General features: G+C 41.0%; 1 protein-coding gene and 1 pseudogene across 1 annotated transcript; one reads left to right on the top strand and one right to left on the bottom strand.

Moving 5' to 3' along the window:
• Positions 1–1,210: 1,210 nt before the first annotated feature.
• Positions 1,211–6,377, bottom strand: LOC115003674 (uncharacterized; annotated as a pseudogene).
• A 4,514-nt stretch (positions 6,378–10,891) lies between these two features.
• Positions 10,892–16,357, top strand: LOC115003673 (uncharacterized). Its single transcript, XM_029425563.1, has 21 exons — positions 10,892–10,983; positions 11,070–11,128; positions 11,207–11,290; positions 11,369–11,490; positions 11,591–11,734; positions 11,869–11,964; positions 12,048–12,215; positions 12,507–12,609; positions 12,792–13,012; positions 13,433–13,589; positions 13,667–13,878; positions 13,959–14,073; positions 14,154–14,353; positions 14,453–14,567; positions 14,644–14,813; positions 14,890–14,978; positions 15,082–15,212; positions 15,435–15,621; positions 15,769–15,910; positions 16,020–16,116; positions 16,254–16,357. Exons 1-21 carry the CDS (start codon positions 10,961–10,963, stop codon positions 16,325–16,327), a joined length of 2,709 nt encoding a protein of 902 aa, XP_029281423.1. The 5' UTR covers positions 10,892–10,960; the 3' UTR covers positions 16,328–16,357.
• Positions 16,358–17,349: the final 992 nt, after the last annotated feature.

A 17,349-nucleotide genomic window follows, 5' to 3' on the forward strand; every position in this document is an offset into this window, starting at 1 on the left:
ACAAATATTTAATCAAAAATAATTTTAATCAAAAAATGTCTTAATTCAAAAATCCATCTAATTTATCCTTGAATTTCAATTCGATTTCTAATTGTAATTTACAAACTTGTCTGCTGCGGCACAATTTTTAAATTTAGGTGCACTTCTATTGTCGTCCTGCAGGTGGAGGTGTTTAATTTTGGAAAGCTTTTATCAAATTTTAGCTGTAGTCTCAATTGTGTCCACCAGAGGCATTTAGCTATGAACCAGATTTTAAAAATTCCAAACGGATGAAGGATAGAAAATGGAGGTTTTTTTGTTCTAAATATTCTCTCCTCTCAGTTTGGAGAAAACTCACATCTCTGGTTTAATCACTCTGTCAATACATTACTTGTGCGTTCTATTTCCACCCAAAATGCTCCAGCGTAAGACTCAAGGTTTAGCTCATCACAATTTACTTTCCCATTGGCACGTAGCATCAAGTAGGCGGAATTAGCACACAGCATCACGTAGCCCCAATTAGCTGGTTCTAATCTATGAGGCCTTTCACAAAAATGTCTTTCATGTTTTTCCAACTTAAAACTCTACGGTTCTCCTTGATTTCACAACCGTCCGTCAGTATAGTTTACTGGATCTACAGACTCAAATGCATTAGCTAAATATCAGCGCTAAACTAGCCTTAGCCTGCTTGAGATACACTTTTCTCACAACACAATTAGTATCCATAACATTTTACCACTATGTTGTCCAAAAGATGAGATGTAATATCACTGAGACAATAGTCAACTTCTTCACATAATTCAGGTTTACACTCAATATTCTCCTTTTGCCACAACACTAGCTTCTAAGCTAGGCTTCCCGTAAGTCTTGAAGTTATTAAACTATACCTATTGCCTCCCAAAGGACTTTTTAAAAATGTAATCTTAACGTTTACCAGCTAAGTCCCACTTAGCTACCTCCCTGAAAGTTTATATATTCAACTGAAGTCAATTCAGGCCTTCCATAGGCTTTAACCAGGGTATGGCTTTGTGTCAAATTGTACAACCAATTATTTTAGTCATAATTGTTTGGGTGGATGCAGATATAACCTGGAAACAGCTGCAAATCACTGGGATAAGTGAGAAATTGAGTTTCTGCAACACATCTAGTTCTGGGCCACCTACATGAAGCCATATTTTAAGGAAACAAAAGATTCTGGACAAGAAAGTTAAGAACTGTTCCTTTATTTTTATTTAGAGGTTTGAGAGAAGAATAGGTCCAGAGGAGATCTTCCTTTGAAAGGTCGAGTCTGTGCTTCTTTGCGCTGGAAAAAACAAGTATAGATTACCAACTGCACACATTTAGTTTGAATTTGTTTACACTTGTCACTTACCCCTTTTGAGTCCAGTTATCCCTTGTTGTCTGGCGTTGTTCAGACCTGCATTATACACACACTGGCCTCTGCAGGAATTATCAGCTTGGCTGTTAGTGTCACAAATCACTGAGTCACAGTGGACATGGATCTGTGGATGGACAGAAGGATTACATACGGCTACAGTGCAGCTGTGGCCAATAGATCCCTGATGATGGGTGTGTCATTTACCTCGTCTTTCATAACCTCATCATCTTTAGTGAAGGTGAACATCTTGACAGAGAAGCGTTTGATGTGGGATGGGACCAAAACCCTAGAGTCCTTCACAACAGGATGGAAAATTGTTGCGTAGCTGTCATCGCGATTCTCACAGCTAGTGAAAGGAAAACGTTTTGAAATGCATTAAAGCAGCCTTTAAACTCATAATTAGGATGTTACTTGTAGACAATCACAAGCCAGAAGTATCTTTGAACACTCTCCGAACAGCTCATTCAACAATATTAAAGTCGCGATATTGCAACGAAACAGAGGGTGGTAGTCGTGTAAAACAATGCTTTATATTACGTGTCCACAATGATGTCCCAGCTTGGCAGAGATGTCCGGTCTTGATGAATTGTGGCCCAACAATTCTCCAAGATAAGTTCCAACTGGGGGTCAGTAGACTGCAGCTCCACCTCAAAGTACAGTGGCTGCCTCAGATATCTCTCTACTGGATAATCTTCCACTTGGTAGAAGTGCTCGTATGATGAATCTGGAGGAGAAGAGTCTCATTAGCGACACAAGGTATGGACGAGGCATGAACAAGACAAGGGATTTTGTGAAATTCAATCTCACCCTCTGCTAGTCTCATTTGCACAGTCAGCTGCCCTGTGCTGCTCTCTGCTGTGGGGTCATAGCTTCTTGGTTGAGCGCTGAAGGCAAGTGTCTGAGTGTCATTGACCACATAGTAGCAGGAAACAGGTTTGCCTATGAGGGGGGGGGGGAATAAAAATACACATGTCCACACATTGAATGATTCAACTTCACCTCAGATGGTACAGTATAAAATATTTTCTGAGTCTACCTGTAATCAGGTTCAGTTGGTGATTTTTGGGCTACTTTGTTGTAATGCTGGCCAATCACATTTTCATATAGCATGTAGTTGTCAAAGAACTGAAAGACAAAGAGTATTAAACCATTTCACAAAGTCACTGAGATTTTAAATGCAACCTTGCACTTACCATTCTAGTGGTACCACAGGAATCGGCACTGAAAGAGAAATATGCAAAGCGAGCGTCACTGAATTCCGGTTTGCAGGACTGGTCGTTTAGAGTCAGCCTACTTGGCTCCAGACTGGGCACCGCTTCCACCTTCACAGCTAAAGCGGTCATTGTTCCATTGGAGTGGCACTCTACAAGTAGAAGAGGCAATAGGTCAAGAAAAGTGTCCAATGAGCCCAAGCAGCAGTAATACTACAATGTTACATCTTACGAGTTGTTGTTAAGGGGAAGTTGCAGGCCAGGTAGAGATCAGCAAGCACCCAGTTGTTGGTGGAATCTAACAGAATGATGTCAACTCTGGCTCTGACTGAATCTGAGGTAATCATCTGTAGGACAGAAAGTAAAGTTATGCAGCGCTGAACATTTATGGTGAGATTTTGTAGTTCGACATACCTCGAAGGCAGTGTCCTTGGCTTTGTATGGCAGAATGAGACTGAGGTGTGTGCTGTTTTCTTGGAAATGGTATTCTTCAGCCATCTCTGGCGTTAGCTGGCGAGGGCCAACTATGGCGTGAAAATTTGAGCCATGACTTCCGAATTTCACAACAATGTAGAACTGGCTCTGGTCACAGGTGCCAGTGATTGTGGGTAGGACTAAAAGCAGAGAAACAGCCATTAATTATTTGACAGTGTAGCTTTCAGGTGTGGGTAGTTCAGTTTTACATTTGGGAAAAGGCAGCCATCATAGGATAAGTAGCAGATGATCTCACCAACATCCTGCAGCAATGCATCCAAGTCAACAGAGTGGGAAAATGGAGTTTCTTCAGGCAGGATGATAAACCCAAAGATCAGGTTGAGGAAGTAGGCTGTAACCAAGCGGTCAGGATTCTGCAGATACAATATAATATATATAACCTCAATCACACTGAGAAAACTGGCAAAGAGTAACATTTTGCATCTGTAATGTTACATACACTGGCCAGGACAACTTCAGCATCAAAGGGCACATTTAGAGAGAAGCTCTTGGTTCCATTGGGGAAGCTTTGCTCTTCAACAGTGAAGCCTTTGGCATTGCTCTCATCAACAGTGAGGACCCCAGTGGTGAAGGTGATGTTCTTAAGCGCCACATCATAAAGGAAAGTTCCAATGTGAAGGCTGAACACTCGAGTCTCTGGGATAGTATCTGAGGAACAGAACGTGGAAGTTTTCAAACCTTTTCAGTAGGCCAGATTGCTATAAAGACACTGCCAGAGCTTCATGAAGGCAGGATATATGCTAGCTTTGAGAAATAAGTCATACCAAAATCACCAATTAAATGAGTTCCATTTTCAGGGAGTGTCAGAATAAGACAGTTGAAATGCACTAGGCTCAATCAATAAAAAAAAATGTTGAGTAGAAGTCTAAACTCTTGTGGACTAAAGACATTCAGGAGACCTCTTTAGGCTACAAGAATATGTAACTTACAGTCATGGACGGAGGGTAGTCTAGGCATCAGAGGAGTGGTAATGGGGAACAAAACCCTGTATCTGGTATCTTCGTTGGTGTCATCGGACCTCCACAGTTCCTCAAGCATGGGCTCAACAACGTAGGCGACGTGGTACTGGTAATCTGGGGCATGGCTCTGCAATAATTTATGACATTTTAATGAAACATGCAAATGGCCTAGTAACTCTTGAAGTTATAATCTACAGTCTTCCCAACCTTGAAGTAACCATCAGGGGAGCCCACTGGGATATCAACTCTGATGTGAAAGTCTGTGGTGGATAGTGTGTAACCCCGTGTGGCCATCTTAGATTTATCCAGCCTCTGCCCGTTGATGCCCATGTGCATTTCTAGGACTGTAAAGCTGCCATCTACCAGAGGAGTCATACGGCGAGGTACGTGCCAAGAGATCACATCGTCGGTAAAGAGGACACCACCTGTTAATGATAAAACCACAACTGTTGACATGAACTGCATTTGCTTAACATTTACCTGTGAAATCCATAGTTTGAGAGAGACTCACCTGTGGGACACACAGCTGCCAAGTTCACCACACTCAGACCATGTGCTGCCTTGTAGTAAGCACTTACCCTGAACACTTCCATGGGGACTCCAGCAACCTTAAAAATATGTCAGGTTTAATGTCATTTACAAGAAGGTAAAGAAATAACACAGGAGATGGGAGGTTTGCTCACGTCCTCTGAATAAGTCTCTGCGGTATTGTACGGGCTTCGCATAACCAGACGGCTTGAGGTAGTCATGGCACCATATCCAGCTTGTTCAGCCTCTTTCAGCACCATTACCACTGGTTCTGGGGTGTAAAATGTCATCTTCCAGATACCATGTGCAGGAAGCAGAGGCCTATAGGGAAGGGAGGGACATTTGTTTTTAAACTAGTTTCTTCCAATGAAGGAAATGCCAAATGGTGCAGTGTGAAATTACAGCAACTGTCGTAACTAGAAAAATGTTAAGTCAACATACATCAGGACTAGTGTTGATCTTGTCATCCACAGTCTGTAACTTAATTTCAGTTTGTAAGACAGGTGTATTCATGTGGTGGGACACCTGCAAAACAGGAAACCATGGATTTAGAATACATTGCCACACACAAAATTGTGGAACGAGCAATGTAAAGGTGACTTACTTCCATGTAGTTCCTTTCACAGAGAATCTCCCTGGAGGCCCAGCGAGTGTAGCTGCAAGTCTGAGACACATCATGACTAACCACATCAGCTGGTTTTTCGCCATACATTCGGAGCCTCAAGCCAACGTTAAATGTTGTATCCTCCTACAAATTCAAAGAAAAGAAATCAGGACAGAATAATTTGGAATCAAGCAAGGGCTGAAAAGCAATTTGTATTCTTGTAAATGCATTTCCCTTGCATTAAGGACACATTGGAAGACTCACTTGGATATTTTAATACACCAAACAATTGAGTAGAGAAAATAATTGGCAGTACAATTTGCAGCCCTGAAATGTTTCCATTGGGCCCATTTAAATTGAAAAGAGACATGTACTTTGTGTCCTATAACATGCATAAGGCAGAGAAGAAACCACTAACGGCACAGGTTTGAGTTAAGCTTCAGGGAAACTGTCTGCAAGTAAGCCACGCATTCAGTTTTAGAAATACATTAGGGAATATATGGATTTACTGGAAAGGCACAATATTGTCAAAATAGCTTTAGCTCAAACATACTTGGTTGTCCACAAAGCAGCCCATCAGAGACGTGTAGATTCTGGTGTTTCCCCAAGGGTCAGACTCCATGCTGTAGCCACACTGAGCAGCCAGGTTGGGTGTCAATGCAATGTGCTGGGTGCCATCTGGCGGAGAGAGAGAGAGAGAATAGGCAACCATGACAGGGATCCGGTCACTCAGTCATGAACTAATATGCTGACCATTAGCAGACTTTATACTTACTGATGGCCTCCACCTCAAGTTGGTTGCCCACTGCTAAAGCCTTGTCCAATGACAGCCTCATTAGATTAGCAGCACAATCAGAGCTTAATCCATCCTCTGTTAAAAGAAAGGGCTTGTGAGGAAGAGTAGAAACTGACTTACCAAAATAAAGTGATATGTCATGTGAATAGAGACTTACTTGAATGTGAAGTCAGCATATTTGGCCTTGCTTGACACAAGAGCATTACTCCAGCCATCAAGTTCCATAACAAACTTTAAAAAAATAAAACACATAATTCAGAGACATTAAAGTAAGCAGCTAGCAAGGAAATACAAGGAAATAAACTTACATGTTCTCAAGCATCCACATGATGCAGTCTGAGCACAGGCCAAAAAAAACTACAGGAATCCAGTCACTTTCAGATGTTGGGCGTAAAACCCCAGCAAGCCCCAACGATAACCAACTCTGAAGTGCAGGAGCTGAATACTTCCCTGTAACCTCGCCAGCCAGTTTTATATCCTAGTTAACGACACTGGACAGGTGTAGCACATTATTGAATCTCCACCCACATCACCTGCAGAGGATGAGCTCGATAATTGACTCTGAAAAGACTTGGAAAACATGTATATGTGATGGATAAATACACATTTATCAGTAGTGTGATAAAATAAAATAATTATTGTTCAGTGTTTTAAAAAAGCATAAATATATATATATTATTTTATTATTTAAGAAATCCAAAGTGTCAAAATAATCAAGGAAGAATGTTGGGATGACTACCTTTAAAACCATAAATCACACAAAATATATTTTTCTTTTGCAGCTAGGACTCATTACTGTATGCTAACACTTGATAATGATTTGTTTATAGTCACAAACCTCCTCTTTTTACATTTATTCCTGACCATAAAACCTAAACTCTTCGTTTCATCTGGGTCGATTCGTCTTAAACAGTGATATACTTTAATTCATGAGGCCATTACATAATTTTCCAACTGGAAGATTTGATATGAGCTCGATAATTGACTCAGTAGTGTGATACAAATAATTTATTGTTCAGTGTTCACATTTCACTTAAAGAGCCTACGAAATGATGCACATGAAATTCTACTGATGATAGTAAAATAATGTGTTAGTAATGACACTATGCCCGCCGTATTTAATAAATCACGATTTATTATTTCAACCACCGATGTTGACATCGCCGCTACCGAAAACAGCCGACGCCATTTTCTGATGTCACAAGTAGAACATGAAGAAGTTTTAAAATGAGTAAAAACAAAAAACGTAAACACCTAGAAGTTTCTTTCTCTGAAACTGATTCTTCCAACTGACCAGTTGAAAACACAGACAGCACGGCAGACGTGGCAATGTCCGACTTTCAAGAAGGAGTTTATTGAAGTGGATTTTGATCATGCGGGTGAGTCTAACGTGGTGGAAACTGGATTTGGATTTGATCCTCGATCGTAAATAGATAACAAGCTATCCTATATCGATAGCTTGGTTTCCTTGAATTGTTATGGAACCTGACTAGTTGTCCGCGAACTGCTCGATAGCTAAATATTTCATTCTTTCTCAACTTAGACACATCGACGTCTGTAAAACTTGATAACTTGATTCTTTCTCGAAGTTTCTGTGGTTAAGGTTCTATCGTTGTGTCTGATGTCAAACGTCATATATTACGAGGCTGTATATAAAGACCGGCAGGACAGCGTTGTTTTATAAAGTATAGTCTGCCTACTGACCGTCTTACGGCTGCCTATAGTAGCCGTAAAATTTAACAGATTTTAATGGAAGTTACCATGTCGTAACCTCACGCGAATTATGTGAAACGGGTAAAAAGTTGCTACCAGGTAGATCCGACCTCCGTACGACCTTAACAGGCTTACGAGCTGCTTACGAGCCTGTCGTGAACCGGGCCCCAGGCCTATACATAGGATGAAATTAAGATGACGTTAATATTGGCTTTTTTTTCTGGATATTGCCTATTTTGTACATTTCCTTACCACTCTTCTTTTGTACATTTAAGTGTACATGTGAAAACTGTACAATTATGGAATCAATTGAAGAGTGCCACTGCTGCCAAGAAAAGGATGTCATGGAGGCTGTGATATAATTAACTAATAAATGTATCCTCTTGTGTAATAACTGACAAGTGCTCGTATTTACAAAGCTAATGTGAAGAAATGTTAGGTACTATATGTATTAAATAAAGCTCATACTGTGATATTGTGAATATGTAATATGAGAGCGCCCCTGACAGAGTCGTTCGAAGACCCCGTAGGATGTGACGTGATGACATCAGACGTCAAAGACCGCAAATGATATATACATGGATGTAACCAGTAGGCGGGACCATTCTGTAGAACGGCGGAGAGAGGAGACTGTGAATCAGGATGGTTACCCAGCTGGGTAAATTTTCCATGCTTATCTTATCATATTAATAAATGCTTTGTTGAACAAGAAGTTTGTTAGATTGATTCGCCGCAGCCTCTACGTCTTCCAAATTGAACACTAACAAGGCCAAAATGGAGGAATTCAATGAATATGAGGGACACGGTGCAAACATAACCTGAATGAAAGATCACCCAGGATTCCAATCAAAATTTCTGGGTGTTGCAGACAGCCTACCAAAGGTATTTGAAGAGGGACAGACAACAAGCAGGTGATCAGCCACGTAATGAGTAAGTTACTTGTGTAATGTGTAGAGCTCAGAAACTTTGATGTATTTTTGGGAATTCGAATGGTCACTCTGGCAAAGGTACATAATACATAGATAAATAAGCAAATAAGGTTGAAGTGATTACCATTGACATGTATTATCTTGTATGTTACAGAATGTATCGCTATGTGGCATACCTGCCGGTGAGATTCTGCTGGGGAATACTTGGTAAGAACCACAGAATGCCATCATGTGCCATTCAAAAGATCTGTGCTACGTTTCCATCTGACAACTACACGCCAGTTCAAGTATCCAGCACTTTATTAGAGTCAATAACAAAACACAATGTCAGTTCAGTGATTGAATCTGCTTCTATACAGCACAACAGCATCCCTCTTGTTTGATTCTTCCACCGACTGCTGAGTGGATCTGGGACTTCGAAAGGTTCCTCATCAACATTGTCTTGGCACAAAGCATTGAGTCTCGGTCAAGTAACATACTCTGCAAAAAACATGTTTTATAATCAAGAATTATATATAATATGTATGTATGTGTGTATATATATATTATGATGCTGACCTTTGGAACAACCAACTTGGATTGGAACTTGCAGTCCAGCTGACCTGACACATGGTCGCAGCCTGCATGGACTTGTGGTGTGTCCGTGGAGGGGGATCCGTCTGCACAGCAATTTCTTTCTGACATGTCTGAAATGTACAAAACACAACTTTACTAATAAATCTTTCAAACCAGCTTGAAATTGTATTGCACGTTTACACATGTCTGCGTAAAGAAAATATCTAATAACATTCATAATAAAAGATGTGGTTGAATTGATTGAGAGAGCAATGATATCAAATTAAACAAATATATGAATTATGTACATGCATGTGATGATTGTATGTTTAACACATCATGTGCAGGTCTACTGGTACTACAACTGTAATGTACAGATGATGTACAGTATATACTTACGGGTGTACACACAGCCTCCTCCCCAGTGTGGATGTCCAATAGATGGTCGCTGATCATACAGGTATCCTCAGTTCTGTCAGTGGCTTCATTCACCAATGTTTCAATACCTATGTAATAATAGGGTGATAGTTAAAAGTTAAATAGACTCACGCTTTTACTCAAACTACAGAATAAAATGGGGAAGCCTGTTATAAACATTGCATCTATACTTAATTAAGCTAATGAAGTGTAATTAGCTCAAGTTATTAATACTACAAACAATAACACACAGATATTGACTAGGGCCTGGTGTAGATAGATAGATAGATAGATACTTCATTCATCCCGAGGGAAATTTAGGAAATATTTACATTACAGTTTACATTTGTATGTCAACTCGTCTAGACCGATTATGGCTTTATGCTTGAAACAATAAATACAGTAAACAAGTAGCACGGCTTACCTTTGCTCTCTCCCTTTTGTCGAATGCATTTCGTTGTCTTTTTGGTGGAGGACTGCAACGACGGACATGTTTGAGTCGGCGTGCTGGCTTGTGCTGGCTTGTGCTGGCTGGGGTCTCGGCAGTATTGTAGGCACAGCGTCTGTGTTCAGTTTTAAATTCTTTTTGAATCTCATTTCCTTGGCGAGCATAGTTTGTTCGAAACACGTCCTCTTTTGGTCACAGAAAGCTAGATTTGGAGACGGCCCCACATCCCCATACAACACATCGCTTCACGATCGATTGTTGTCCGTCCTTTCTCGTAATAATTGACAGCAGTCTTTGCTGGACGCTTCAACGCAGACGAACACTAGCGGCCGCTGTAACGCAGACAAACACTGGTGGCGGCGGCTGTATTCTACTTTCGGCGGCTGTATTCTACTTGTGACGCCATCGCCCGAACATTGCCGAAGTGGATGCTCTCAGCGCAGCGATCGATTGTTGTTAGCGGAAGTCATTTTTATGCTGTTATGATTGTGATTTATTACGAATACATCAATATTAAAAATATATATATGGCACATTTCACAATAGATATGCAAACTCTATCATATACCAAGCCCAATAACACTGACAAAATATGATTTCGTAGGCTCTTTAAAGACAGGCCTACATATTAAATATTTTATTCCACACTTCATTCTCATTCTTCATACTAAGAGTTTCTAATCTATACAAAACATTTCGTAAAGATTCTTTTTGTAACTTAGTTTAATGATTTACTTTTACTCATCGGCATATAGAGGCGCTGTAGATGATCATGCTGACAAATGTTGAGATTTACATGCTGACGCAATCATCTCAATCATGCTTTAATTGGATCCACCTGTTTGTGATTGTATTTGTCCACAGCTCAGCCTCATAAAGCCTATTCTCACCCCAACCATCAGTACCAAACAGGCACTCTCCAGTCACCAGTGCGCCTGCTCTTCTGCCATGGCTCAGTCACTTGGATTGGGGTTTGTAGTTTTGGTTTGATCCATTTAGTTCACTCAATGTTTAGGATTTGTCTTGTTACTTTAGAAAATGTTTCAATTTCTTTCAGGTGGTTTATGCTCCTTGTAGCAGTTGTACACATAGAGGCTCAACATACGCCCTTTTTAAGTAAGTTATTGTCACTTTGTTTGATTTTAATTGTACTATATGCTGCCTACTAATGTGTATATTAATGTTTAATCCCAGTGATCAACTCCAAATGCCTGGGGAACATTTTGCGTGTGGATGTCGGTCCTCTTGCAGGGAATCTTGAAGTGTCCGTTGTCCATAGTAAGCTGAATCCTTCTGACTTGTTTTTATCTTAACTTTGTCTCTCTTTGTTTTCTAACTACTCTTTCTCTCCCCCAGATAATGCCACATTCCTCCTGACACCAAGATTGGCTTCTCAGTGTGGCTTCAGTCTGAAAATGGACTCGATGGGACATGCCGTGATATATGCGTCCCTTCACAACTGCTTTGCTCAAAATGTGGTAATAAAAAAAACCCCCACTGGATATGAGTTTCTAGTGCTGCACCAAATTTAGATTTTGAAGTGGTAATTCATTCTGGATTTTTCCTGTTTGTTTGTAGGACGATAAAGCATTCACGACCAAATTAAATCTGCGACTGCACAGGAGCCATGTTGTTGAAGATGAACTGTACCAGGTGGTAGAAACCTGCCACTACAACGCTTGGGCCTCCAGGGAAATTGTCTGTGAAAACAACTATATAGAGGCAAGTGAATGCAGCAGGACTCTCTGGTCATGTGATAAGTGGCTTTATGTCCTGTATGAACTGGTACATTTGATGTCACTGCAGAGGGCAAAGGGGGAGCTTGATTATCATTTGTGGAGTGGCCTCATTTCTAGGTGTCTGTGAAAAAAGTATCTCCCAATGATTACGCCCTGCCTGAATATACCATCTCGGATAATCTAAGGTTTGGTGATGCCCGAAGAGCTGCTAAGGTTGGATGAGCTAATTTTGCCTTTTTTCATATATTCTTGAAACTTCTTTTCCTGTATTTAATGTATTGATATTTGCCTCCCAGAAACCCATAGATGCCGGCTTCAGAATCACAAACCTGGTGTTCTTCACTCCTAAGGAGAGGGTCATGAAGGTCATCGATGCCCAGAGAAATGGCTATGGAATTGCAAACACGGCAACGAGGCTGGTTCTGCGAAGCCCAAAGACTTCATCTGAAACATTCACGCAGAATGTAAGTGTATTCCAGTTTACTGAACATCAAACAAGCCTCTCATGCAGTCTCTCTTCAAATGACTTGCAACCCATTAGATATCTCCCTACTTGGTTACACTCACAACCAGTAAACGGATCAAATAATGTAATCAGACTGCCTTTTTAAATTGATTACTTTGTGCCAACTGGAATACTGACAGTTTAATACATCAATAGGCTACTTTTAGTGTATACCCCCTTATGTTGAGTAGGTTAATTGCCTTGTGTTACAACAGTATACATTGACATGTTCTGTATTCTCACCCTGCAGGTAGCTGGCGTGCCAATGACTGTGCTCAAAACCTTGACCGTATTTGAAAAGAAGTGGCTTGTGACTCAAATCGCTGCAGAAGCTGCTTGTCCAGTACTTGAAGGTAATGTTTAAACAGCTACTACTGTGGGCCAACCCTTTAAAAAGAGGAAAAAATGAATACTTTGATTTAATGTCTGGTCAGACTAGGCCTCATGCCTTGTTTCTAAAGCTTTGCCCTGACTTGTTAAATATGTCCCGTTGGGTGCTTGCCTTGTCTAGTGCTGTTATGTGTTTTGTATACAGGTAGTGTTTCTTTCACACCAAACTTGATCAACTGGTTCCTGCCGAGACACATTGACCCTCTGATTTCCTCCGGCCAGTTTAAACTGTTAGAGGTGCACATGGGTGTCAATGGCAGAAGGCTCGACTATGCTGAGATGGCTGCCAGACAGTACTCCTTGTCTCTCAATGGCCATCACATCGTCGTTGGAATTCCTATTGGGGCTGAAGGTGGCCATTTCAAGGTCAGCTGTTCACATTTGCAGACCTTCATTTTTATATTTTTTTACATTTCATAAAACCCTGTCAAACATTTCTGCTCTAGTGTAAATACTCCTCATTAAAAGGTACATCTTGTTGTCATTTCTGGCATTTGAGACTTGTTTAACAAGCAAACAACTAATCCACTGCATCAGTACACCAGAATAGTTCAGGTCAAAGCCCTGGAAAATGACCCTCAAACCCTATGTACTGTACAAAGAAAATGGGACTTTCCACTCCTAAATTACACAGCTCTTGTGAAGTATGTTTAACGGTAACTTCAGAGTGTAGTGCAACTACAAGGTCTTTGGTGTCAGTGCCAAACCTCCTAATATGCATATGTTCTTCAAATGTGTAAGATGGTAATTCAAGAAAGGCCTTACTCTGGATGTTTGTTTCTGCAGGGTCATGTTCAGGCTGGTCAGTACCTCACTTCTTATACGATTGAGCTAATGCTGGAGTTGCGCTGGTCTGAAGACGCTACTAACGAGGACACGCGTTACAAAGTCTTCCTCCCTGTCACGACACCGCTGCTGTCTCGACCTGTGCAAGTTATTGACAGTGAGTATTATCTTGGTACAAGATTTTTGAAGATGGCTAGATGGCATGTTCTCTTAATTTCTCTTTTTGCCCCACAGACACTGTTCCCAAGGAGCGACTATTTAAGGTGCTACTCGGGCCGTTCGGCTCTGATGTGTCACTAATGAACATTAGCTTCCCCTCTGAGGTTTTGTCCGTGGCGGACTGCAATGCTAGAGGGTTTAAAGTCCTGGAGCACATGTCCCCTAACAACAACTCCAAGGTCTTCACTCTTGAAGTGCCCTTCACCGACCGTGTCGTACTAGCACTGGTGAGCTTTATTCTCAACTTGGGGAATTAAATGCAATATTCTTTTTTTGGCGACTAATATCTATTTGTATTTCCCAACAGAGAGACACGGGAATAACAGTCTACTCTCTTCACCTGACCTTTGGCTTGGTGGTGCTGCCAGAGTTTGCTCCCTTTTGTCACACTGCTAAACTGGATGCTAAATTGGTAGACATAGGTCTGTACTCATGGTTATGATGGCTTCATTCATAACAAAACGTGCACACATTTCTAAATATATCCTTTCCCCCTCTGCAGTTCCTCCTGCTGTCTTTGGTGGCTGTGACTATCAAAATTTCTATATCCTGGTGAAATACGGATCCCACGGCTTCAACTTTCAGACCGTAGTCGGAACACAAGTGTTGACCGCGGAGATGGCTCAGCAGAACGGCTTCATGGACAATTGCACACATTTCAGTTTTAATGTACATTTTACTGCCCCCGAGGTTGTGACTGAGGTGCAATTTTTATATTTTCTCTCAAAGTAATGTGAAGGATTTCTGTGAAATTTGTCAAGATTATCGTCCTGTGACTTTACGTTTCTGACAACTTCTCAGGCTATTGAGGCATCATCCATCAAGAACAGACTCGATGTTTATCTGAGGAATCCAGAGACTCACACAAATATCAAGGAATTCTCTGTGGCTTGCAACTTCTACTCAACGCTAATTGGTTTGTTAGCACAAATATGGTTTCTTATGTCTGACAACACACCCAATGCATACAAATGTCTGATTTCCTCTTTCAGAGTGTTTCCCTAATGGAACCATGACCGCTCTGGCTATAAAACTGGAGTCTGTTCCCAGTCTGAATCTCAGTCAGCTCACCCTCAATGACCCCGCCTGTGGTCCCAGCTACAGCAATGACCGCTATGCATATTTTGTCTTCACTGCGAGCTCCTGTGGGACGACCAGAAAGGTAGCATGATGCTGAATACTTCAGACTGGTAACACTGAGCTTGACCTGAAACATGATGTGTGGTTGTTTTCCTTAGTTCGTGTCCAGTAAGATGCTGTATGAAAATGAAATCTCTCTGCCAGATGAACTTGAACTGAAAAGGGACTCGGACGAGCCGCAGTATGAGTGAGTGTCTTGAAACTTATTCTGGCCTTCAGCTGTGTTTTATAATGACTGTCCCTGTTCTTGTGCACTGACTTTTCATGGGTTGACTTTTCTTCCCCTTCAGGCTAAAGGTTTCTTGTTCTTATGACATCAACACAAACCACGCTGTGTCCTTCAACATCCGACCTCGCAGGAGTGACCCATATGCTGAAAATGCAAGAGGCGAGCTGAAAGTTAAAATGAGACTTGCTATTGGTATGGGACTGATCTTGAACTATTAGTGTTGCTCAAAGTAATTAGATTTCTGACATAGTTAATGGAAATCTATAAACTTGATGACCAAGTGGGATGCTTAAATCCTTTCAAGTTAACTTTACATTTACTCGTCTGCATTATACCAATGAAGTTTCTGTGCGCAGACCGTTTCTCTTGTCTGAATCCACAATTCAGATCAACATGTTCTGCCTCTTCACTTAGATGACTCCTACACTACGTTTCATGGAATTGAGGAGCCCATCGCAAAGTCCCTACAACAGTCGTTGTATTTTGAAGTGGAACTGATGCGTTCTACAACCCCCGCAGTATCTATGGAGCTGGCTTACTGCTGGGCGACACTGGAGGACGACAAGGCATCCCTTCCCAGATGGGACCTCATCATTAATGGGTAAATTCTTTAATCTTTTCCTCCTGGGATGTTTGTAACAGTCTAATTGAAACATGGGCATTACTCTTTTATCTTATAACAAGGGGGTGCTATGTGGTTTTGGACATGTTTTTACCCAATTTAGAATAACTTCTCCTTTTCCCTCAGTTGTGCAAACCCAAGGGACCCGCAACCGGTGATCTTCCATCCTGTTGTGCTTGATGCCAGAGTTAATTATCCTTCTAACTTCAAGCGCTTTGAGATCCCAATGTTTGCCTTTGCCCAAGACAAAGATGACTTGAGGCACCAGGTAATTTCATATATAAGACTAAATACTCTTAATGCTTCAAATTTTGGGGAAACAAACATGTACGCTGTAAATATCCTCACAAAGACAAAAATCTGTTCATATCTTGTAGGTCTTTGTCCACTGTGACGTAGTGATCTGTGATGTTAGAAATCCAGTGGATAGAGCTTGTAATGTGCAGTGTTCAAACCAGGACGACAGGATGAAGGGTAAGACCTCTTACATGATATCGTTATACAGTAAGGTTTTCACTTGTTGGCGCAGACATGGGATGGGACAAACTCTTAAATACTTCATAGTTGAAGAATTCTTTTTATGTGGCTAAAATGTTTTTTTATTTCCACAGGTCAAAAACGTGCCATTTCAGAAGACACCAGTTTCAAACATGTGTCAACAGGACCCATACTTATGATGAGCTAATAACTCAGAATAAAAATATTTTAAAATCAATTATTGTTTTCTTGGTATTCACCCCCCCCCCCCGTTTTTCCAGCTGTAATGTATTCTATGGTTGAGTAACAATATTGTGCTCGTTTGACATTCAGTGCAGAAAATGCATATTGTGCAGAAATACATATTGATTGAGGTAGACAAATGCATATGATAGTCGTCAAGTGTGGATTAATACAATCAGGAGTTATTTACTTCACAAAACCAAAGAGCTTTAGGAACTTATCATTATGGGGCTACAATAGTAGAACTTCAAGTTTCTTTGTGGAAATCTGGACTCTATCCTGACAGAAAACAAACTTATTTTACTAAAGCTACTACAGATACTTGTGTATTGACTGACATCTAAAAATGGTGAGATGACGTTCTTACAAATGTTTGCACAAGAAAACCAATGAGAACTTAAACTATTTGTATAGCCCAATATCACAAATTATACATTTGTCCCAGTGTGCTTTACAGACTGTACAGGTTATGACACCCTCTGTCCTTAGACCCTCGCATCACACAAGGAAAAACTTCCTAAAAGAAACCCCATAATTAAAGGGGGGGAAAATGGAAGAAACCTCAGGGAGAGCAACTGAGGAGGGATCCCTCTCCCAGGACGGACAGACGTGCAATAGATGTATGTACAGGATAAACGACATAGTACAAATACAACATTTGACAGAAAATGATGTGTTGAAAAAGAGAGTTTGGATGAATCCATGAAAATGTCAAAAAGGCTTCCCGGTGTCCAGCAGGACCAGGGCAGCAGGCGCAGCCACGATTCCTGATCCTGACATAAACTTTATCAGTGGCAACCTGCCACATGAGACAAAAAACTCCGGGGATGATGAGTTAGTAACATACAGATAGAGAGGGAGAAGAAGAGAGGGAGAGGAAGAGAAGGAAGAGAGCAGGGAGGTGTCCCCCGGCAGTCTAAGCCTATAGCAGCATAACTAGGGGCTGATCCAGGGCAAACCTGAGCCAGCCCTAACTATAAGCTTTAT

The sequence above is a fragment of the Cottoperca gobio genome, chromosome 24, assembly GCF_900634415.1.
Source record: "Cottoperca gobio chromosome 24, fCotGob3.1, whole genome shotgun sequence".
Taxonomy (NCBI): Eukaryota; Metazoa; Chordata; class Actinopteri; order Perciformes; family Bovichtidae; genus Cottoperca; species Cottoperca gobio.

Bases quoted from the DNA above. Each gene is read 5' to 3' on its own strand.
- LOC115003673 (XM_029425563.1), top strand. From the start codon at position 10,961: ATGGCTCAGTCACTTGGATTGGG. The intron at 12,216-12,506 runs GTAAGTGTATTC...CTCACCCTGCAG, and splicing joins CTGAAACATTCACGCAGAAT to GTAGCTGGCGTGCCAATGAC. The intron at 15,911-16,019 runs GTAATTTCATAT...CATATCTTGTAG, and splicing joins AAGATGACTTGAGGCACCAG to GTCTTTGTCCACTGTGACGT.